This window comes from Doryrhamphus excisus, linkage group LG19 (genome assembly GCF_037039965.1).
Source record: "Doryrhamphus excisus strain RoL-2023G ecotype Guam linkage group LG19, RoL_Dexc_Guam_v1.1, whole genome shotgun sequence".
Taxonomy (NCBI): domain Eukaryota; kingdom Metazoa; phylum Chordata; class Actinopteri; order Syngnathiformes; family Syngnathidae; genus Doryrhamphus; species Doryrhamphus excisus.
In genome coordinates, this window is record NC_136375.1 from 8934139 (window position 1) to 8959844 (window position 25706).

At 41.2% G+C, this 25706-nt stretch overlaps 1 protein-coding gene and 1 long non-coding RNA gene across 4 annotated transcripts in view; one reads left to right on the plus strand and one right to left on the minus strand.

The window, feature by feature from the left end:
• Nucleotides 1-25706, minus strand: part of LOC131106727 (glutamate receptor ionotropic, kainate 2-like) — an 81042-nt gene that overhangs the window by 50178 nt on the left and 5158 nt on the right. For 2 of the 3 annotated variants that reach the window (XM_058056087.2, XM_078799137.1), the window contains exons 2-3: nucleotides 3409-3576; nucleotides 3075-3338 (exon numbers count right to left, since the gene is read on the minus strand). In XM_058056087.2, coding sequence (XP_057912070.1) covers nucleotides 3075-3338; nucleotides 3409-3576 — 432 coding nt within the window. The remainder of the gene's footprint in view (nucleotides 1-3074; nucleotides 3339-3408; nucleotides 3577-25706) is intronic. The other variant, XM_058056088.2, reaches the window with a different exon arrangement.
• Nucleotides 3762-25538, plus strand: LOC131106729 (uncharacterized). Its single transcript, XR_013630375.1, has 5 exons — nucleotides 3762-3955; nucleotides 7520-7596; nucleotides 21122-21165; nucleotides 24465-24497; nucleotides 25118-25538. It is a non-coding gene; the product is annotated as an uncharacterized LOC131106729 (long non-coding RNA).

A 25706-nucleotide genomic window follows, 5' to 3' on the forward strand; every position in this document is an offset into this window, starting at 1 on the left:
TTCTGCGGTTTCCTCCCACATTCCAAAAACATGCTAGGTTAATTGGCGACTCCAAATTGTCCATAGGTATGAATGTGAGTGTGAATGGTTGTTTGTCTATATGTGCCCTGTGATTGGCTGGCAACCAGTCCAGGGGGGACATTATTTATCTTGTTGAATTGATGACGGACAGGAAGTGAGAGCATCAGAGGAAGCCTGTGTTATTATTATTTTTATGTTTTTATTATAGTGCCTGTAATAAAATCCTGTGGTTCAAGTCAGCTGCTTCGGTGCTGGTTTCACCGAACAATTACTGACACCTAGCGACCAATGTAGAATACTACATTCACAAGTCTTTCATGGCTTATACTGTTTTATAGTATTTTAGTTCATTTAGCCATTTTTATGCATGAAAATGTTTAATTTGGACCCAAAAATGCATACAAATTTATAAGTATAATAGTTCATTCATTCATTTTCTATACAGATTATCCTCACGAGGGTCGCGGGGGTGCTGGACCCAATCCCAGCTGACTGACAGATGGGGAATGTGAATGTGAGTGTGACTATAGGGGTGTTATTTAATGCCTAGATGACTCTAAAAATGTAAAAAAAAAATCATGTTGAAGATTGTAATCACGTTTTTATGCTACAAGTACAAAAATATTCAATTTCAAAAGAAGGAATCCAACTTCCTGGAAGTTCACTTATCGTGGTTGTATCTGGAACCAGTTAACCGCGATAAACAAGGGATTACTGTACCTATAAAACACCACTAGGTGAAGGAATTGTTCCAATTTGCATTACATTTGTATCAGGCATTTTCCACTTAAATTCTTCTTACAATTGGGACAATACTATGACAAAAATGTCACTTGAAACGTCAAACATTTAGAATAGTACAGGTACGTTAGAACATGGGTAGTCAACTGGGGTGTTTATAAACGCCACACAACAACACCAAAATGTCTCCTAGGGGCCACAAGCATTTAATCTATAGTCACATATTTTTTATGAGGTCGCGTAGTTGGTCACCTGTGGTAACTAGACACCCCAAGCAACAATTTGGCAACAAATGAGCCACAACTGCATCATAGCACATGCACCACCCAAGAAATTATGAGCATTTTTTTTAAAAGGGGTGATCAAACTCCCCAGGTGACAAACCCAAAGTTAAACATGAAACATTCAAGAAGTCCACTTGCCATCTATTCAACTTTTTTTGGAGAACCTTCACAAATGTATCCTGTTTTGTTCATACTGTCACTCTGGGGTCGTATAGTTTAAAATGAAAAAAAAAAAAAGTCTGTCAGTGGAGCTGAACGTTTGCGAAACACTGTCAGTGTAGATATTTGTGGGTTCTAGCTAATGCCTTCAGACATTCCCCCCGGATCGTCTAACGGCTCTGTGTGAATATTTTATCCCCTCCGATAGTCTTCCCCGCCAGCCGTCAGATAGGCTCCAAATCAGTAGCTAAGGGCCCTGGAGCATGACGCTGTGTGATTTGTGAGCCCGGGGCCAGGTGGAGGCGGCAGCAGCAGCTAGGCAGGGAGGCTACACAGCTGTGACACTTTTCAGGGCGTCAGGTGTGTCCGATGCACGCAGGCACGCCCTCCCTCCCCAAATGTCCCCTTGGAGAGGAATTGTGAGGGTGAGAGGTCACCTTTTGGCATCACACTGTGGTTGTTGGCCGGAGAACATGCTGAGCTCCCAGGCGGGCGGTGAAGGGAGGTCAAGGGGACGCTCCAGATAAATGTGGCCATTGGGATAGGATATCGTCTGAGGTTAACATGCAAGGGGCTAGCATGCTGGGATGCTGGCACTCAGCGTTAGCTTCACCTGCACATCTGGTGACATCCAATCTAATATAAACTTAGACTTTACACTTGAACACAATGTGCACACATATTAGAGGACCACTTCCTGGGTAAACAATGATGCTAACTTCAAAACAGGAACAATCCCCAATGATGCAATACTGTTCCATTCCATTAGGTGGCGGTAATGTGCCTTTTGTTTAAACCACAGCACCATCTACTGGATCTGGCGGGTAACTGCCCCACTTGGCACTAACTACTGTATTATCCAGGCTATAAAATAGTTTTTTTTTGTTTTGAATTTCTACAACGTGCTTTGGACCAATAAAAATGACCTGCTGTCCGTACTTTAGACATCCTTGTGTTAAACAATATGTTTATAATTGCTATTTTAGTTTGTGGCTGTATAAATGCACTGCTTGTACACAAAGTCATGTATTTCAATATTAAGAAAAGTGAAAGAAAAATTGGCCTGGGTCCAACCCAAACTTGGCAAGTGTATGAATAATCGTGATCAAACTTTGTATTATTATCTTTTAAAAAAAGCCTGTATTGAGTTGTTGTATTGGCTCTCCATAGACCTAAAATTATATAAACAGGGAAAAAAAACCCTGCTAGATAGAATGAAAGGACTCATAGCTTGATAATTTCATTGCGTCATTTGTCAACCACCTCAGAACTTGGTCTATTCCACTTGCATTAAGCTGCCATCTCACCAAAAAGCTCGTAAATTGTGTACTATTTGAACGCTGTTACCTTCGCCAGAGCAATTACCTTTTTGCTCATAAAAATATCAAGCGGCTAAAATACAACTGGCCTCTTAAAACGCACATTATGAGGCCCTTCACAAAGCGTACGGAGAGACAAAATGGCTCGTCGCTCGCCAGCCCCCTTTGGAGATCAAGTGTCTGTGTGTTATTAATGGCGGCTGTCACAGCACACATAGCACAATGCTGCATTGCATTAATCTGAAGAGACACCGGCTCATTGTGGGTAATGTGGTTCCTGCTCTTCGTGGTTTTATGTTTGGGTTGTCCGCTGCCTTCTTTGCAGGAAGACTGACATGAGCTGCACCTGGAGGACCGAGGTAGAAGAGTAAGCTATTGATTTTTGAATTAGTTTGACAGGTTGCAAAGCACTTGCTGGACTCTGAGTGTCCTTGTTGCTCTTTTTTTTTTGGTTGCAGTTTTCACCTGGTGCTTCTTGTTCCTTAAAGACAGGACATCAGTGCTTTTAACCATGAATGAATACCGCCGTAAAAAGGAGATGAACAGTTACCTGTACCTGTGCTGTCGTCATACACCACAGTGACAGTCCTCCACTTGAAGAAGTGCACCAGGTCCAAGATGGCTCGGCTGAGGGAAGAGAAGTCGGGGTACAGGCTGACATAGTACGAGTCTCTGTTGTCGGACACTTGGTGCTTCCACTTGGTCTGGATGTGGGGGACACCCAGAGCGTTGCAGATGGACTGGACTGCGTTGGCCGACGAGCTGTGGGACGGCCCGAATATGGCCGCCACTCCCAGGGAGAGCTGGTCGCATGCTAGGTGAGGAAATTCAACAGGAAGAGTAACAAGTTTGTCATGTCTTCATAAAAAAAATTTTAACCTCACCTTTCCTGGACGCTTCGAAGCTGTCAAAGATGTTTATTCTCTGGATGTCATAGGTCAGCGTGGTGTTGGGGAGCAAGGTGCGGTTCCTGTTGATTGTGTTCAAGGCAAATTTAAAGGCTAGTTCCTCCGCTCCCGAGGGGCCACTCTCAATAGATTCAAATATTCCTCCTGCAGGTAAGAACAAAATAATGACAATAAATACGGATGATCAGATTCCCACTTTAACCTCTTCACACAGCAGCAAACCATAACAACATGCCGTGTAGAATATTTTTTCAAGGCTCACGGTGCAGTCAGTCAGTCAAACTGCAGCTAACATAGTCAACACTCGCCCGTATGTGCATGACAGTCAGAAGGCTAAGCAAATAATCCCCAAAATAATTGAATTCATCAGACTTGATGACAGCTTGGCTTTTCTCAGGGTCCGCCGACTGCTCTCTCACTTGGAGCCCAGCTATGTGATACCTGGAAGTCCTACCATGAAGAGCTCCATAAAACAATGTCATCTCACATCGAACATCTCCTTGAAGAAGCCATCACATCCTCGGTAAGTTTCAGGAGTATATAACAATGTATATTCTCTTTTGAACATAAATAAATTTGACAGTTAATCCATGTGATCTGGTATCGGCTGATCTCACACATGGATGATCGATATCGAAACAGGTAACAGAAAACCCTGATCGAAGCACCCCCTTATAATAACACATAGTAACACCTAAAAATGATTAGAACTATTTTTGTTTGACGGTAACACAATTGTATTAAGATATAATACATAAAACAACAAATTGGACAATTTACATTAGTGCTAAAGACACAATCTGAATTCGATCCAGATAAACAATACATTTTGCTTATTTGTATTTTTTTTTGGCGGGCGATGGCCGTGTGGTGGTGGAGTGGTTAGCTCGTACGCCACACAGTCAGAGCAGGAAGACCTGGGTTCGAATCTCCGCATGTTAGGTTAATTGAGGACTCCAAATTGTCCATAGGTATGAATGTGAATGTGATTGGTTGTTTGTCTATATGTGCCCTGTGATTGGCTGCCGACCAGTCCTGGGTGTACCCCGCCTCTCGCCCAAAGACAACTGGGATAGGCTCCAGCATACCCAGCTTCCACTTAACCGTTAAAGTGTGACGGTGTATGGTGTTTCAAAAAAATCCTTTCCAGTTAATTAGGTTACATTAGGGTGACAGTTTAACCCTGTAACAGATTAAATCTATGACCACTGCATTAAGCTGGTGAGTAGGACATTGACATACAACCCATTTGGTTACCAGCTGATATAGATGTGTGTGGCAGTCATCAGTATAATTAATGATGTGTGATGAAAGGTGAGTTCAGTGGTGGGTGACCTTCCTGAACTTGTTCACTCAGCCTTGACAGGAAGGGCTTGCTTTTCTATTTTCTTCCATTGATTTCAATCAATCATCAAATGAGAGGGAGAAAATGAGAACACGGGTAGCATGGCAAGTAAACCTCACATAAGATTTAACATAAACAACATTTCTAAATGTCAGCTTGCACCGACATTTAATCTTAATGTTCTTATCGCTTGATGTCAAAAATCAGACAGGATGTTAATGAGGGGGGGCCATGCTGTGCTGCTACTCATTAATCGACAAAGTAAAAGCCCCACAACAATAAACAACAACCAATCCATGCTGTTTTAGACTAAATTATCACCGCTGAGGTGCAGTTAATTTTAAAACAGCTCCCCTCAGACGTGTTTATTATTTCGAGCTGAACTGAAGCGATTAAACTTCCAAATGGTCCCCTCAGCGAGGTTTGCAGTGTTAAGTAAGGGAAAGAAATGCTTTGGATTGATCTGACTTCGATATTTTTTAACATCAAAGATGCGTCAAATATAAAAAAATAAAATAAAAACAACAAACACAAAAGTATGTGCTGCGTTTCAATAAATAAAGCACAAGAAATAAATACACTGAACGAAAATATCAACACGGATATTTTGTTTTGATTCCGTCTTTCATGAGATGAACTCAAAGATCTAGAAGTTTTTTTTGTACACTTATAAATATGTCTTATTACATCTAAGTGAGTGGGCATTTCTCTTTTCATAATCTATCCACTTCACAGGTGGGGCACTTAACTTAACTTAGCCTGGCAACAATAAAAGGCCTTTCCAAACTGTGGCACAATGCCACAGATGTTTTGTGAAAGTTGAGGAAGTGTGCTATGGCCATTCATTCATTCATTCATTTTCTACCGCTTATCCTCACGAGAGTGACGGGCGTGCTGGAGCCTATCCCAGCTGTCTTCAGACAAGAGGCGGGGTACGCCCTGGACTGGTGGCCAGCCAATCACAGGGCACATATAGACAAACAACCATTCACACTCACATTCATACCTATGGACAATTTGGAGTCACCAATTAACCTAGCATGTTAATGTGGGATGCCCGATGCCCGAGCAGGGAATCGAATACGGGTTACTGCTTAAGACAGAGTTGGATATGTTCAGGTGCAGGTCCGGTAGTCCCTCCTCCCGCTGGAGGGAGAGATCCTGCACAGAAATGAACACGGCCAAGAGAAGGCAGGGAAGTACAGGAAGGGCCTGGCGGTGAAACACGACAGTCGAAACTGACCTAAGAGGGTAAATGCTAACATTTGATGGCGTCTGGCTCTTTGGAGTGGTGCTCCCTTCATGGATGAATCATGGTTGTGTTTGCCGTGGTGTAGGTGAGCCGTTTGCTGAAGTCAGAATTCTGGATCGAGTGGCCCATGGTGCTGGTGTGGTTATGGTACGGGTGGGTGTTTCTTATGGACCATGAACACAAGTGCATACAGTCAAATGGCGCATTTTGGAGTGGCTTTTTATTGTGACCCACATAAGACGCATCCGTGCAGTAACCATTACTTGCAGAGACCAGCGCAGTTTACAACGCGTGCCGTCTTGTCTTCAGCTGCTAGAAAATGTTGACGTGTGAGACAGTAACCTCTGCTGGACTTTCCACTGTAGATAGCGCCATCGACTACTTTTCTAATAGGCAGCATGTATTGTCAGTTTCTCATCAAGGCATGAACCCGCACCTAGTTTAAGTCAAGAAGGTTCCAAATATGAATGTATATTGGGCTTTCGTATTTCATTTTCCCTTCATTTAAAGACTTGCAGGTGCTGAATGTGGTTAAACTAAGTGAAAAAGATCAAATGTGACAGGATATGATTTTTTTTTACTCATAACTGCACTAAAAGTACCGACTCTTGTGTTACGCTGTCACCGGGTGAGCTAATGAGATTTTTTCCCTCACATTTTAGGCCCTGTGATTAGAACCTTTTCATCTCACATGCATCTAAAAAAAAAAAAAAAAAGACCTGAAAGTCATCATGGAAGATGATTGGAATCACATCAATCCCAACCTAATAGACAATCATTACAGCATGGCCTTATGGGAGTAGATGGAGCTGTCTTGGTGTGTGTGCAGTCAGACTTAAAATGAGCATCAAGACTTGACGTTCTACCTTCAACATTTGATGGATAAAAGAAGAGATGTAAAGTGGTGGGAAATGATTCATACATTTCCGGAATCTTCTGGGTATTGTCAATCGTTTAGCTGGGGACATTTTTATTATATATAATTATTTAGAATATATGATATTAATTTAATAAATCAAATATAGCAACATTCCATGGGAATAACATAAAAAATAATATATGACTGGACAAAAAAAATCAGCATAAAAGCAAAGCACACCATTGTCTTGAACAAAAATGAACACAAATGGTTGTTTGCGCAGCTGCTTGTTGCTAGGCAGAAAATTGAAGGGCACAATTATTTTTGCCCCTAAGCCTTACAAAATTCATTCATTCATTCGTTCATTTTATACCGCTTTTCCTCACGAGGGTCGCGGGGGTGCTGGAGCCTATCCCAGCTGTCTTCGGGCGTGAGGCGGGGTACACCATGGACTGGTCGCCAGCCAATCACAGGGCACATATAGACAAACAACCATTCACACTCACATTCATACCTATGGACAATTTGGAGTCGCCAATTAACCTCCTGTGAGGTCTGCGCGCTAACCACTAGACCGCCTTACAAAATGACATAATTTATATAATCATGCTCACTATACTTTGCTTTCTAGGCATCTTGGAGCTGAATACATTGCTGCCCCCAACAACAGAGAAAGGACAGGAAGAGTCGGCAGCAACGTACAGTACAGTAAGACAAACATCAGTATGACAATTCTTTTCTAACAAGCGAATCACATCAAATCATTTCCAATTACACCAGAGAGGGAAACTTCATTTAGGCATATCCAGGAAGTCGAAAATGTAATTAGTTAGCGAAATGATCAAATAATAACATGCTAATTCAATTCTACAAGGAGCTGCGCGATACTTTTCTGACAAACCGATGCTGAATTGCTTTTATTTGCTTCATTTATGGAGTAGGGTTGGGCTTTTTTTTTTTTTTTTCGCCAACCAAAGTGCACTTTCATCATTGAGGTAAAATAGCCTGTGTCCTGTACCGTCCTTTCACTACATGTTGTTATGGTCCAAATGACTGCAGGTGTGTGAATTACGTGGGGATAGTCAGTGTGTGTGTGTTTGTGTGCCGCCATCATTGGGACGGGTGTGAATTATAGTGCAAATGAAAGCTCTGAGTGAGTTATGAGAGAGATAATCACCCTGACGAGAAAACAGGCTTGCTGATTGGAGTCTCTCGCGAAGGGTGTGTGTGCTGTTGAGTGAAGAGGAGAGTGGAAATGAAAGTGCTGCGTGGGAGGGTGTCTTCATATGTGTGTATTTTATTCCCTTTTATTTGCTCACGGCAAAGAAAATTGGTTTATTTTCTTTGTTTCCTCCATTTGTTGACACACCGTCGTAATAGACATTATTAGTTTTCATCTAAAAGCACATTTGTGTGACTTCTTCCGAGGACTGAAAGTAAAAAGTGGACACAATGCACACAATTCATATACAGTAAGTGCCATTAGTTTTCTTGACTCAAGGAGTCCGATATGTTGCCATGGCGACTCACGTGAGAGGCAACCGCCGTTCTAAAATGCGAGAAGCTGATTGGTAGAGGAAGGACGTTAAGATAGTGCGGATGGCCTGTTTCCGCCTGCCTCGGTGACTAATGACCGCGAGTGCAGCTGCAGGATGGCGTTTGGGCTGCCGCTGCCATGGCAACCAGCGAGCAAGCTTGTCGTTAGAGTAAGTGGCCCAGGTAAGCACATGCAGCCTCTGAGTGAGGCTGTAAAACACCCCATCACCACCCCCCTCCCCTTATAGTCTGTTGGGGTCTCTCTACGTCCAGTAAACAGGAGGCACAACTGATGGAACTCCCACCACCATCCCATAAATACCCCATGAAATTCCCATTGGGGATGCTTCCTCTCATGTTTGCCAATGAATGCGATGTGAAGCATGAAAGCCAGCAGAGAGGCGCCACTCCTGCTCATTAATCTGATGCTCCCCTTGCAGTGGATTGACCTTCCTACACTGTACTGCAAGGGCCCGTTTCATCTCCAGGACCAGGACGCTCCTTACATCAGCCAAGTTGGATAAAAGTCGGGACTAAGATGTCATATGAATAAAGCAGAGCGGAATCTCGAAAAGCAATTTTTCCTCAAAGAACACAAATAATCTGTTGCCATCATAAAACATGTTAACTCTGCATGGTAACTGTAAAAATAAGTTCACCACAAACATTAAAAGATCAAAACAATAAACACTGACGACAAAGGCACAATAGAAAGGGTTATGCGGCGCAGCTGCACCAAATGTCTTTTTGATTTTTTTATTTTAAATATTATTGTTTGTCAGTTTAAGTGTAAAATGAAGTGAAGCACACGTAAAATCATAATAAACAACAAAACAGTCTACCTTCACTTCATAATAATAAATGACCATGCTGTCTGTGGTCGTTTGCATTGGAGTTGCAACAATTAATTAATCTATGATTAATCAATTGCTGAAATGTGATTTTTTTTGTTTATTCCTTAGTCCGCCACGAAAGCAGCTTTATTATTATGATCTATTATGTTTTAGGCAAAAGACAATATTCACACACAGTAAAACAGTAATCAACATATTTGCAGACCAAACTGCAGCCTGTGACTCAGGCTACAGTTAACTACAGTTAAACAAGAAAACTAATAAAAACAACAACAGAAATTCCGTAATTTTCAGAAAAATTATAATAAAGTTATAATATAAGACAAAACAGAGGGAAAAAAAATTTCATAATAAGAGAAAAGGTTGCTTCAAGAAAATAAAGGCATAAAACTATGGCATAAAAAATACTTTTTAATCCATAACCTTGAAAAATCAAAAATATTTCATAGTCATTCATTAATTTTCTACCGCTTATCCTCACGAGGGTCGGAGGTGCTGGAGCTTATCCCAGCTGTCTTCGGGCAAGAGGCGGGGTACACCCTGGACTGGTGGCCAGCCAATCACAGGGCACATATAGACAAACAACCATTCACACTCACATTCATACCTATGGACAATTTGTAGTGGCCAATTAACCTAGCATGTTTTTGGAATGTGGGAGGAAACCGGAGTACCCGGAGAAAACCCACGCATGCACGGGCCGAGGGTATTTCAAAGTCATTATATAAAAAACAAAACTAGTTAAATTGTGAAAAAATAGGAATAATACAAAAATAGTCCTAAAATTAAAAAATTAAAATTATATTAAATAAAAAAAATTAAATAAAAAAAGACATAAAGTCACAATCGTCTTGAGCTGAAGTATTTGTAAAATTCAAAATCAACAACAGCAAAAATGAAAAAACGAGCCACATTATAATAATAATACACGTTGTCACCGGTGATTTTTCAGTACGCGGGCACCCCTGGTCTATTAATCGAAACAACAGCCTTCAGATTAATCGAGGAAGAATATAATCGTTAGTTGCAGCCCTCGTCTCCTTATTCTTGTTCTTGCTATATGATGACGCTATTATAATATAGTCCGGTAATATAGTACTTATAAATAGCACTTACTAATGCTAAAATCCTGACTTTATCGCTGAGGGTAGAGTTATGATAAGTGAGTAGAATGGTTTTAGAAAGAGCACAATTCCTCCTGTCAGTCTCAAGCATTTTGACACCGAGCTTGACTGTCCCCTGACACTCGGGGACGCTAAGCCTCCAGCTGACTCACACACTTGAAGTGACACATGCGAGCGCACACAATCACGCACTGGCACGATTGAGCCTAAACCGAGCTGTCAGGCAGAAAACAACAGAGTCCGGGGACAAGGTGAGGGTTTAAAACCCACACCTGTGGCATTAACCGCAGCCATAATCAGCTCAACTTCTGCCAAACGACACTTGTCATCAATTTTCTATTAGGAGAGTGTGCACACTTCAATTAAAAACACGCACTGCCAAGCTGACCCAGCTCCAAGAAGTGGGACCGGTGATCATATAACTTGTATTCATCGCTAGCGCCGACAACAGATGTGCTCATTTGCGGCGCTCTCTACGCTCCCAATAATGTGCCAGCTAACTCCTCTAAATACGTGCTAATTTGCAAGGGGCTCGCTGTGGATGCGCTAAACTACCAGCTGACATTTTGTGTGCTAATTTGTCAAGCAGGGACCCCTTTTGGCGCTAATTGTGCCAAATTGTGAGTACACTTCCACGAGCCTTGAATTGCCAGATTCCCAAATGACTCCTTGTGCCGCTTGCAACCTCTTCACCGCATTCAGATTGCGAATGTCGCTGAATAAAAACACCAAAGACGTAGACGACACACACACACACACTCGGGCTCTTGAGATGAAAAGAGCTCATAAAGCAACCCTACAAGCATTTGTGAGGTATGATTTAACACACACGTGGAATATCAAGTTCACTGCTTAGTCTATGACATTCACAATTACAGAAGATAAAAGGCAATGAATTCGAACCAACTATGAAGTGGAATAAGAGTAAGTAACCGATCAAACAGTTGATTTTTTGAAAGAAACAACAGTAAACACACACAAAAGGTGTACACCCCCCCACACTTAAAGAATAGCACCGATTGTTTAGGAATATTTGTTTTTGAATACATTATATGATTGAGAAATTGGGTTTGATTCTGTCAAATATCAAATAAATCTTTCAAATTAGTCAAACCTCAACTTACTGTATTTTTTGGACTATAAGTCGCACCGGAGTATGAGTCGCACAAGGCCAAAAATGCATATTCAGGTAGAAAAAAAACATACATAAGTCGCACTGGAGTATAAGTTGCATTTTTTGCGGGTAAATTATTTTACAAACTACTTGACCAAAACAGACATTACGTCCTCATGGAAGGCAAGTTCTAACAATAAAAGAATAGAGAATAGGCTGAATTGGTATAAGATATGCTAACACAATGCTTATTCAGCTACACAAAAAATAAACATGAGCACAAAAGGTGTCCAGTGTTTATGTAACATAAACGTTTTTTTCATTTATAAGTCGCTCTGGAGTATAAGACACAGGAACAGCCAACCTATGAAAAAAAGTGTGACTTATAGTCCAGAAAATACAATATATATAGGTATATATATATATATATATATATATATATATATATAATAACCCACCATGGGGCCAAATAAAGTTGCAAGTGCCAGGAACTTGATAAAGAAGGTGAGCAACACAATTGACTTGAATTTGATCAACAGGGAATTCCATCTATTTGTCATTTCTAATTATTTTACATCTAGTGTAAAACCATTCCATATTCTGTATAAAATTTAATTTGTTCATTTTTTGGGTGTCTAGAATGGATTCATTGGATTTACATTATTTCCTATGGAAAATATATCGCCTCCATATTTGGCAGTTTTGTTTTTTGTGTGACTTTCTGGAACAAATTAATAACAAAAACTGAGTTTGTCTCCAATATTTGTTGCCATTATAGAGGGTGAAAAGTGTTTCTTGAAGTATTTTGCTAGGAAAGAATATTCTAACTGTGGCTAGGGACCAAGCAAGGAAAAGGACTGTGAAACTGTGTTCAAAATAATTTATTAAATATGGCTTACTCTATGCAGGTCCATGCCACAGAATCTTGAAATATGGGTGAAAATACATCCCAAATCAAGGGCAGGACCCCATCAACAAATGAAATGAAGCAAAGAGAGTGCAGTGAAGGAGACCGGATGATTGAATATACTGAAGAGGTGGAGCAGAATTTCGAAGGAAGTGCAAGCCGGTGCATGAGTGAAAAGTTGATAAAAAGCGAACTGGGAGAGAGTGAGCAGGTATTATAGTGTGTAACATTCTATGCATTCAAATGGAAATTCCCAATCCTGCAGGTTGTAAAGTTCAAGTAAATACCCTTATAAAATGTCAACCCTTATACAATGGAGGGATGCCAAAATATATAATTACTGGTTTGTTGAACTCGCTGTGCTCTGATCCGTACTCAAACACTGTACACTTCCCTGACCCCCCCTGGATACACCATGGTAGCCATATACAGTATTTAAGATTACTACTACTACTCATACATTGTCAGTAACAATTACACACACACCTACAGACATACCTGTACACAAATACATTTACATACTCACTGTACTCACAGTACATAGGTACTTCCCCGCATAACTCACTGACTTATCCATGACTTCATTATGCTATTGGTTTTATTACAGTCATAATGATGTCAGATTATAGATATTACAATTGTGTGTTATTGTCATTCTGTTTTTAATATTTTCATGACTACAATTCTATGTTTGACTGTTTCATTCCAGTAATATTAATGTGGCTGTTTAATACTCCATATACCTCTCCATGATAGACATTTGCACTCCCCTCCTCTGTTTTCTTTTTTTTTCTTTTCTATGCCCTCTTGCTCCGATTCAGCCACTCCAAATTTGCACAAAAAAACAAATAAAGCCAAATGATGAATGATAACCTTAATGTTGGAATAATAATAATAATAATAAAAATGAAAATAAATACAATAGCCAGTCCAGGGTGTCCCCCGCCTCTCGCCCAAAGACAGCTGGGATAGGCTCCAGCATGCCCGCGACAAATGTTTGGATGGATGGAAGAAATACAATAGAACCTTGGTTAGTGACATTAATTTGATCCAGAAGGGATGCTTTTTCCATACGGAATCATGTAAATCCAATTAATTTGTTCCAGAAAGGGATAGTTCGGATCTTTTGGCATGAATCCCATCCACATTCTTAATTTGTTCCTCAGGAACTACTGTATTTTTGTTTTGAACCGAGGTTCCGCTGTTAAAATTAATGCGATTGCTCCTCCCGCCAGTTATCATTGGTAACCACCACCTTAATCGATAATAGAAATAAAGAGAAGACCTCAAAAGATGCAGTAGTACAAGTGTGATAGTGGCACTGCAGAGCAGTGTCAGCATGGGACAGCAGGGGACAGGGTAGGGAAGGGGATTAGCGTCCAAGTCCGGCACGGTTGAAATGGCCCAGTGTGAGCGCGCCCAAATACACATAAGCCATAAAGGAGTGGAAGTAGCTGTTGGAATAATGTCACACTTTGGCTGGCTTTACCATTTCTGCTTGTATGCCACATCTTTTTGTGTGTGACCGCATATGGTGCAAACACACACACACAGCCCCCCCACTGTACAGAGTATGTTTCCTGATGGCCTCTGCAGGTGACAGATGGCAACCTCACAGCGCGGGCTCACGGTAAACGCACTTTTAATCAAGACAGAGATGCTAATTATCCACTGCAAGCGGAAGTTTTTATATTCCTTTTTTAGTCATTTGAATTTTGGTGTTTTTATAGTCACCGACCCCCATCGATATATATAAAGCCATCAGGGGTACTGAGCTATTTATAGCAAGGCGAGATAGGCTCCAACATCCCTGGATAGTACACCCTCAAACAACAGAATAAATACAGATGGCAACTTGACTTGCAGTAAATCTCCAAACTGAAAGTTAGGCAGCAGGATTGCGAGGAGGATTTTGCGGATCCGGCACACCAAAGCTTGTTGACGTCGGCTGTGCTTTGCTGTGATGTGATGTATGGGCCCGCGTTATACTCTGAGACCGGTCTTTTGTGATGTTCTTGACAAAATAAATGTTTGCTTAAAGATTTAGGCTTGCTCCTGCAATTTCCACGCCGACTTAATACATTTTTAAAAATGCCCCTTCTTCATCTATATCACACTATATCATCTATCTAGCTATCTATACAACCTATATTATTTTGACCCTGTTAGACCATGTAGCAGGGCATAAAAAAATCAATTTATGTTGTAATTATGATAGTCCATTCCTTTCCTCTACCCTCTTTGCGCCCTTTACTTTCTTCCAATTCTCACCGTTCCCCCTGCTCATGAAAGCGGCCATGTACTGCACCCCTGCCCATTGTAACGTGAACAAAATGGCTGTAAAATTAGACTTTCTTTCTTGTCGAGAGGCAGATGTTATCTATCGTCAGAGCCAAGAGGTCAAGAATTAATTCAGGAGGAAGCTATTTAATGTTCACTGCAGCTTTTTTTTTTTTTTTTTTTGGAGGGGGGGTACTTTTAAAAGGATTCTCTCTGTCCCTGTAATAGACTAAGCTATTAATAGAGGGATGATAATCACTTCAAAATATTAGTCATGTCATATAGTATTGTAGGCTAAGGCTCAACATATTGTAGCCGTACACACAGGAGAGCGATGGAGGGCCAGCAGAGAAGCTGAGACAAAGACGGCACACAGACAAAGGACGGCGAAGGACAAATGGGTGGGGAAAAAAACAACAATAATGGAGAAAGCAGTAACCTTGGTAGCATGAGTACAAATACATAGATTTCATGAATTCATGTTTTCACCCTTTGCTTAAATCTTGGCTGCTTGTCAAAGTCACGCTGACAGTAGAACCTCTGAAGTCGAACGCCCCTGAAGTCGTACCATTTCCAGAGAAAATATGCTTCTGTATCTGCATTTGGCACTTAAGTCTTTTTACTTGTTTTTTTTTCTAGATTATTGTGTCGTTTATTCCAAAAGAAGAATTTGTTGTGTCAAAAAAAGAACATTGAAAGAGAAGAAGAAGACTTATACACAGGAAGTAAATGATTCTGGCGTCACCATCCATGTTGTTACTTGTTAAGGTGGACTGTTTTTCTCTGTTACTCTAACAGTAGTTAGCTGAATACACTGAGGTAATACCAAAGACATATTTCAAAGTGTATACATTTTGTTTTGCACAAAAAAAATGTGAAAAAAGGAGAAAGCTTTTGACAAAAAGCTGTTTTTTTGTTGGGAACTGATATTTTCCTGAAACTTACCTTATGTTCTACTGCTGAATACAAAAGAACGGAAAAAAGTAGAAACAAACTTTTGAATGAGTTAATTAAGGCTTCAAAATTATTCTCATTCTTAATTAGATTAATCATAGTTTTCAAATTAATTAATGAAAATTTGCATTAATTAACCTAGTTAACCTAGAAATCAACCTAGAAAAATACCACACAGGTCATAAAAGGTTTGAATTGTTTAAAAAATGTAATTAAATATGTTATTCATTAAATTATGTAGTTACCAATGTTTACACATCATTTTTGACAAGCCTTTTCATTCATTCATTCATTTTCTACCGCTTATCCTCACGAGGGTCGCAGGGGTTGCTGGAGCCTATCCCAGCTGTCTTCGGGTGAGAGGCAGGGTACACCCTGGACTGGTGGCCAGCCAATCACAGGGCACATATAGACAAACAACCATTCCCAGTTTGCATGTTCTCCCCAGTTTCCTCCCACAGTGTATGGACATTAGGTTAATTGGCACGCCAGCCCTGTGATTGGCTAGCGACCAGTCCAGGGTGTACCCCATCTCTCGCCCGAAGACAGCTGGGATAGGCTCCAGCATTCCCACAACCCAGGTGAGGATAAACGGTATAGAAAATGGATAGATGGATGCAAGTTTTCTGACGGCAACAGTTTGACCCTGGAACAGATCATTTCTATTTCCTTTGGGAAGAATGATTTAATCAACTTTGAAGGTTCTATTGTTTACTCGTGCTGCTAATGAATGGAACAGAAAGTTAATTCAATCACCTCCAAAGTCTCATCTGTCCTTTTCCAAACACTTTCTATTGGAACAACATCAATCTCCACTACCCTCAAGAGTTTGCTACTCAAAGCACTGCAGTGCTGCAAAATCACAGTCTGATGTCCTGTAATTTCCACACTAATTCAGCGGCACCTCGACTTCACACTGTGTCAACAGGTGATGGCCATAGCCTGAACAAGCTGTCATAAAAAGTAAATAAATAACTGCATGTGAGAAATCGATAGCAAAAGGAAGGAGAGTGAATGGACCAGGGGACAAAATAGACAAGAATAGAGAAAAAAATGACTAAAATGGACAAAGGGTCACGAGAGACAGATTAAAAACCCTCAATTAAAAGATTGAATGGATGGTCCATTAGAGCTGAATAGACACAAACACACACACACACACACATTCGTTTAGCCTTAGGGCAAGACATTGTGAGCTCCTTCTTGTTATCCAGCAACCTAGCAGGCTGCACACTACCTGACAAACACAACTACAGGTACAAGTTGATAAGCTGCACTCTGCGGCAAAGGTGTGTCCATGTTTTATTCTTTACAATACAAAAGAACAACTGCAGCAATTTGCAGCAGTGAAGAGAATCGGAAATGAAAGTGGCACAGGCACTGATTTTATAGTTTTATAGCAGAAATGAGCCAGAGGCAGACTGATCCAAAATGTATTAGTAAGATAAAAAAAGAGAGAGATTTTTTTTTGTAAACTTGTGTCTCACATTGATTGTCACCCTACAGGGTGGGAAATGCAGTGCTTTTTTGGCTTAAAAAAAAAGCCAAGAGTAGGCGACGGTGTTGTTCTTTGCCAGCTTGCAAGATGGGAAAATCAGGAATATACCTGTCAGTGGCGTCATGCCGGCAGAAGAAGTGGTGAAAAGATCATTAACTGGCAAAAACATAACATGCTTAACTAATTTCAGTTACCAACCTGTTGATCCCGACCCACGAGTGAACTTTGTGTCGGGCTGGGCGATATATCAATAAAAAAAAATGTCTATATTTCTTTTAAGCACAATATCAAAAACAAACATATCGTTCATATCGATATAGACTGGATTTGATGTGGAGGTCTCATGTTTCAAGATGGCGCCGCCCGAGTCCTAGCTAGTTACCGCAGCTCCGTGTCTCCTGCATCGTTTAATAGTGCTTTATTTATAACTTCCTTATTGTTATACCGACCCCTTAAGCAAGTAGATGTTCATCTTTTTACATTTGTAGCTTGCCGCTAGTGCCATTGTTAGCATCTGTTAGCAGGTGTTAGCATTTCTCTGCTACATTGAATGATCTGATATCCCTGCGGAAATATGGAGGGGGAAAGGCTGCATAGTGAGAGTGAACAGCGAAAAAGACGGTATAAAGGTTGCTGTATAAAGACGGTATCAACCATGTTTACCGTCTGTCGTCATGGGGAATGTGAGATGGAAGTGCTAACGGTGCTAACCATGTGTGATGCGACTTTCAGGTTGAAGGCAATAGATGTAGTGACTTAGAAACCAGCATAGAACCCAACCAGCCCCGTCCCACTCGGAGAACCACCTGTATTTTCATTGAAATTTGAGGCGCAAATCCCAGTTTTTGGATCATTGTCATCAGTCGTCTTGTTTTTCCTCTTTCCGAATGACTTTTCCAAAAACAATGGTATACACGGAAAGGAATATTCCGATCTCTTGTCTACATGCGCCGCTATAATCAAACAGAATAGTCAATAGGGCATGTGCAGTAAAACGTAAACATCAACATCACGTCATACCGACTTTTCTGAATTTTTCCTTCACTTGTTGGAATTACTCCATATTGCGAGTTTTTCATCCAGTCTTGAAATTTAGTTTGGATCAAAAACAAACTTTCCACAGCAGTCCAGTGCCGATTGCTCACCTCCATTTTTCAAACTGAAGAACATCTCGAGCTGCGTGTTACGTCATATCTGGAAAAAATAAAATTAAATCTTGCTAATATTTTATAATTAAACTCGGGACATGTTTTGTATAGATATATATTTTCTTTTTAAAGAAAAACTGGACTTGTGAATAAATAGAAGGGTTTAGATTAGTTTAGATTCCACAGATGGCGGTAATGCACACCGTTTGAGCGAGTACAAGATACCTCAATCGGATTGGGGAAAGGAATATTCCACCCCTGTGAATCCGATTATATGTTCATTCGGATTGGCACTTTTCTTTCGGAATGAGGTGTATACAAAGGTTTCCTTTCTGTTTGAGCAAATAAACCGATTGCAAATGGAATGTTTGGGTCCACGTATACGTGGCTAGTGTCTATTATGTTGTGAAAAAGCCTTACAGGTCATTGGATTTTTTGTATTTTGCATCCCTTGGCTACACTCATTATGAAGTAGTTGCTAGTCCAGTTACATTTATAGTTTACCTGCCCTTATCAGGTTTCAAAAATCTTCTATTGGCACACCAGCCTTTCAAATCCTGGACAAACGGTGTAGTTGCATTGGGCAAGGGCTTACGGTGTTTAAACCGAGCCGCAACTATCTGACAGTGTTCAAAACATGACTGACTAATGGGACAAACCTTGGTTACACAATTAAAATCGACCAAACAAAGGACGGAAATCAAGAATTCCGAATTGCAAGTTGTTTTTCTTTGTGAATGGTGAACAAAAGGAGGTCATACTGATTCAGAGAAGTGCCTCAATAGGTCCTCCTCCTGCGTCCTTGGTTCTCTATTCAAAGTTCTCATTTCTTTCTTTATTCTCCTTCCGGCCAAAGATGACTCACATCATAGCAACAGAGCCCTGGGGCTTTTTACGTAATCAATTGACCTCCACGGCTTAGATACTTTCATTTATGAAGCCTTCTCCTCTGTTTGCTTGGCATCTTGGAATCCACCGCTGTAATTGCCTCTGTTTGTTGGGTTTCACCTCAAGTAATAAGGGACCAAACGTATAGATGTCTGTTAACCGCTGAGCGCTATGGCGTCTCCAAACAAGAAGCAATCAATGTCACTTCTTAGGCGTATTAATCACAAAGCAACCGTGTGGCAAACAGGCACCCAATTAGCACTATCACCGACTTTCATAATAAACCATTGTCAGGTCGTGTTTGTTTCCCCTTTTTCAAGCAGTCACCTCCTACGTTTAATTACCACAGTGTGAAGCTCCAGGTCCCATGTGCATCTGCCTGCATCCATGCTCAGGGAATGGATGTAAATCACAGCCATCGCCACGTATGATATAGATATGTGTATAGAGAGACCTCTGTCGCATTACATTAGGAGTTAATTAGTTGGCTCGCACATGTGTAGACGCTGCCAACAGGTCTTCTGCAGATCCATGATGTCTAGATCAGAACCAAAGTTACAGCAGATTGTAGCGACACAACACGCACTACGTTTTTAATCACACTCGCTCCTTATAAGATTCTTTAACGTGTTTGCATTCGTACAGATGGTAACCTGTGATAGATGCACACACGCGGGACTTGGCGCCGATAACTTGCAATGACTGCCAGTATTTTTTTTTTCCATTAACTCCTCTTAGCAATACAAACATTGATTTTTTTTATTTCTTTCACAGATTCCTAACGTCTCACAGTCGATTGGAAGTAGAAACAGAGAAATGAGCCGTGATTCAATATAGAGAACTATGTGGGAGGATGATAAAATTGGGTTTACTCCCTCGTGATTTCACGGGTATTTAAAGAAAAATACAGTAAACGCTCCAATTAATGCCTCCTTGCAGTTAACTGCAGAGTCTCTCTTATAGGGTGTGTATAGGGTGTAAAACGAGAACGAGAACCGGGTCATTAGTGGCATGGTCATTCATTCATTTTCTACTGCTTATCCTTACAAGGGTCGAGGGTATGCTGGAGCCTATCCCAGCTGTCTTCGGGCGAGAGGCGGGGTACACCCTGGACTGGTGGCCAGCCAATCACAGGTCACATATAGACAAACAACCATCACACTCACATTCTTACCTATGGACAATTTGGAGTCGCCAATTAACCTAGCATGTTTTTGGAATTATTAGAGCCATCTAGGCATTAATTAACACCCCTATAGTCACACTCACATTCACATTCCCCATCATTCCCCCGTCAGCTGGGATTGGGTCCAACACCCCCGCGGCCCTCGTGGGGATAATCCGTATAGAAAATGAATGAATGAACTATTATACTTATAAAATTGTATGCATTTTTGGGCCCAAATTAAACATTTTCATGCATAAAAATGGCAAAATGAACTAAAATACTATAAGACAGTATAAGCCATGAAAGACTTGTGAATGTAGTATTCTACATTGGTCGCTAGGTGTCAGTAATTGTTCGGTGAAACCAGCACCGAAGCAGCTGACTTGAACCACAGGATTTTATTACAGGCACTATAATAAAAACATAAAAATAATAATAACACGGGCTACCTCTGATACTCTCACTTCCTGCCCGTCATCAATTCAACAAGATAAATAATGTCCCCCCTCTGGACTGGTGGCCAGCCAATCACAGGGCACATGTAGACAAACAACCATTCACACTCACATTCATACCTATGGACAATTTGGAGTCGCCAATTAACCTAGCATGTTTTTGGAATGTGGGAGGAAACCGGAAACCTGTGTTGCCTGCGTGCTAACCACTCAACCACCGTGCAGCCAATGAATTATCAAATTTAAACAATAATACATTCTCTCCCAACTAGCATATGCTTCCAAGTAACAGTATTTTCTTGTTTAGGTACACAATACTGGTTTTGGTGGCCAATGCAAACTACAAGATAGGTAGGTGTGATGTTCAATAACTGTACTCAACATACACAGTAAAGTCTCGTTATATCGATATCGGTTAAAACGAATTACTACTTATTACGATACTATTTTCATTTCCCGGCAAATTTCTAGTCTTTTATGATATAATTAGCTCCGTTAGTACGATACACGGTTATTATGATAATCCGGTTACTAGGATGCCCTTTTCATCTCCCGCCAGCCAATTTGGTCTGCTTATATCGATACAAAAGCAGCTTAAATCAATCTTTGCTTAAGGATTTCATTACCAAAAAAGAACACGGCGAACGGCTGCTTCCAGTCAACTTTATTTTTCACACTTCCACCACCAGAGTGCAGCACACACAGCGGAAAACACCCGTCCCTCGTGCCTACCCCTCCGGGTGGCAACACCTAGTTCCGGGGTGAATTATGTTCCGGGGTGAATTATGTCCCGGTAACCGGTAATCACTACAGCGTAAGTTTATTTTTATTTACTGTAGTACAAAATGTATTGTAGTACAAAAGCATGCTAGATACGCAATCCATGAACTCAAGGAGAAAATTACATGCCATATCAAAGATCCGCCCATTTTTAATGCAGTTCGGCGCAGGATCGGATATATGGATAGTCCGGTTATATCGGTATTTTTTCCGACTCCCGAGAATATCGATATAACGAGACTTTACTGTAGTAATTTTGAATAGATCTCCATTCATCTATAGATCTCCAATATCAATCAATATAACTGAGAACCACTGTTGTAAAGTGTTTTATTTTTAATCTGCACATTTGATTCCCACTAGATTAGTAGCAGGATTAGAAAACGAGAATTGGAATGAAAGTCACAAATACATATTGATTTCAGTTTTTTCTAGTGTACAAGATTGACAATGACAAGATCTGAAGTAGTCTGGTGTGATGTCATGTTATAACTGGTATGTATTTTTCCAAATTTGACTCCACACAGCCAACATAAGACTGCAATGTGAGTCTACTGCACCAAAGCTGCCCTACCTATCCTTAGTCTTTTTTTTTTTTTTTTTTTTAAATCTGCTCGCACTTTACATCCCCTCACCTCCTTTTTCCATTCAGCCCAGCGTGACATCAAATTTTCTTCCTCTCCTCATCTTCCCCCGGTAGGACCGTGAGCTGGACAGTTCCACGTGTCCTCCATTTTCTTCCATGTGAGTGATCTCAGCTTTGACCTTCACTCAGAGCTGAGCTGGACGGGGCGAGCAAGCGAGAAATGCAAGAGAGGGGCTCCTCTCCAGGGACGCTCTCTCTCTCTCAGAACAATGGCATACATAACCCTTCACCCTAACATTATCCGGGGAAATGCATGAGCGGCGGCCACCTAGAGTGAAAGGTTATACAAAATGAACATCTTTTGGGTTCCATTTGATGGGCCAAGAACAACTATCTCCTATGAGATAGTTCTCATTTGGAAATCTGTACCTTGAATCTGCCATCAAATGTATCGTTTGAGGCGAGACCTTCAAAGACTGTAAACACATTTTAGAAATCCATCCAGATAATATCCGCCGCTTCAGGTCCATGTGTGCTGCTGCATGCTAATGTCAGCGCAATCTCCTCTTTGTTCTTGAAAACCCACAGCAGATATTTTTAAACCGTGGAAATCATTTGCCAGCAGAGAGGAGATGGTTTCATATTTCTATAAGCTACGCCACACAGGGCCAAGTGACACATGAATATTCTAAGCAGCTTTTGCGCCTCTTTAAATGTATTTGCTGTGAATGCACTGGCAGTGGGCCGGGACCGGGGCACCGGGTGTTATCTCTAATTCCTGCAATCCCAAACTAAATTCCACCGTGGTGATAATTCAGGCTGGCAGAGAGCAAAACGCAAGTTAATTAACTACTCCCCTTGCGTTCTCTTCTTCTCTCCCCATTTGCGTGTCCTCGGAAGCCCTTTAATTTCACACGCAGGCGAGGGGATGAAGGTAAAAACAATAAAGGGTACCTTCCTGACTTAGCATGGCTCCACTCGCTATTGATGCTTTTCTCCTGGCAAAAGCGGTTCAGACAGAGTTGAAAGCATGCTGAGTCAATTCCGTCAGGGTGACATCAACCACTGCTGGTCATTCATTGGTTGAGAAGATTTGTTTGGTGGAGAGAGGACTTGATATGTGAAATACAAACACATATGCTAATATTAGCTGTGCCTTGGCAGTGTTGACAGTGTTGTATTATACACCACATTATCCACTTTGCCTCAGCTGCCCATTTTATTGTTGCCCTCAGTCTGCTCTTGAGTAAAATGCAGGAGACCCCTCTTCTTCTCCATTGTTGTTTTATGTGTTGTTCGGACTGAGGGGTTCAATGCTGCATGTTTTTCATAGCTCATAGAAAGTAGATTAGCATGTTGGCCACACAGTCAGGAGACCTGGGTTTGATTCTCCGCTCGGCCATCTCTGTGTGTTTTCTCCAGGTACTCCAGCTTCCTCCCACATAAAAAAAAAACCTGCAGGTTCACTTAATTTGTGACTCCAAATTGTCCATAGGTATGAATGTGAGTGTGAATGGTTGTTTGTCTATATGTGCCCTATGATTGGCTGGCGACCAGTCCAGGGTGTACCCCGCCTCTTGCCCAAAGACAGCTGGGATAGGCTCCAGCACCCCCGAGTGGTAGAAAATGGATGAATGAACCTGCCGTCATTGTCATTAACATCTGTGGCTGTAGGCGACCTCCTGTTTTTATAGTCCCAACTAGATGGCAGTAGGTACATTTACACATCTACCTTGGGTTTATTCATTCTTTCATTCATTTTCTACCGCTTTTTCTTCACGAGGGTCGTGGGGGTGCTGGAGCCTATCCCAGCTGTCTTCAGGCGAGAGGCACCCTGGACTGGTGGCCAGCCAATCACAGGGCACATATAAACAAACAACCATTCACACTCACATTCATACCTATGGACAATTTGGAGTCGCCAATTAACCTAGCATGTTTTTGGAATGTGGGAGGAAACCGGAGTACCCGGAGAAAACCCACGCATGCACAGACCTTGGGTTTACATAATGCATAATTCCCTATTTGACGTTCAGGTTAAAAAAAATAAATAAGTCCACCAGCTACCTGTAGAATCGTTTTTTCGATAGTTTTTCAAGTTTTTACTTTATTCGGTAATAACTTGACTTGGCAAGCACAAAGACACGCAAAGAAAATGTGCTTAGAACAGTGTTTGAGGATTTGAGTACAATGTTATCATTCCCAGACCACCTTTGGCCATTAGATGAAAAAAGAAAATATGTCATCTCAGTGTTGACTTTTCCTCCTTTTTCATATCTTCCAGGGGGCGTTTTCAGAATAACAAGTCTGCATGACCGTAAGTTAAATTAGATCACATCTGCCACTCTGACTCATTGCTTATGTGAATGAATAAATGAGCTCTCTTCCCCTTTGCCTACCAGTTAGTCGCCGCATGACGCCACTCTTCTCTGAATTTCCGCCTCATTTGATTCTTACAATCCCAAAATAACTGAATAGTAGTGACGGCACCTTCTAAAGAATGCATTCGATTATTTGTTATTCAAAGTGGACATTTTCCAGTTTCTTCCTCTTGGATGAGAAGCGGAAAGGAAGTGGCTAAATATTTACTTCTGCTGCTCTGAGACGTCCTTGGCGTATCCATGACTACAACATCCCGTTTAGTGCCCTCAGTAGGCACGAGTGAGCAGGATATAAAGGCACAAGTGTGTTTTATTACAGCGTGTAAAAAAGCCGCAGCGCTTTCTATAAAAATGCATGTATCTTCAGCTGATGACTATAAAACCTTGTGATGCATTTTGCTCGACAAGGTGAAGATGTACGCGAATGTACACAAAAGGCAGACGAGGTGATTGTTTTCATGTTAGAACATGTGTAACATTGTGTGTGCTTGTAAGGACGTCCGGCTGACAGGAGAACAATACTACAGGCGTCATGCTGAGCTGCCTCTCTTGGCAGAGCACCATTCAGCACCGGAAGGAAACAGACAGGCCCAGGGGAGCTGACCTCCTCATTTAGGACGCCTTTCTGCAGGAGCAGCTGGGATTATCTGCTGAGTCAGCACATCCAACAGGACAGGACATGCACTGGAATAGGACCAATGGGGCTCCAGTGTCACTTGGTATGTTTTCCTTTGTTTGCAAACGCGTAGCCATTATTTATTATTACCAAAGGCTTATTATGAGTTTTTTTTTTTACAGCACAATTAGACACAATATGGCCTGTGGTTGCTGTAGCATGCTTTCTTGATAATGTCTCAGGAGCAATTGACAGAATACTAAATGTTATATAATGGCAGCACTAATGCAGGCCGTCTATATGGCTGCTAATGGATGTTCTTACCCATATTATGCAGCAGATTAGACATCCAAAATGACAGGCTGGGGAATCCTGTCAACACACGTCTAAGCCTTGATCATATACGGACAAAAATGATATATTTCGGTTGTCAAAATATGCAAATCGATGACAAAACAGAAGAACATCAGGCGGAATTTAACAATATAGAACGTTAACATTGTCAGTGTGTGCACACATGGTGCTACAT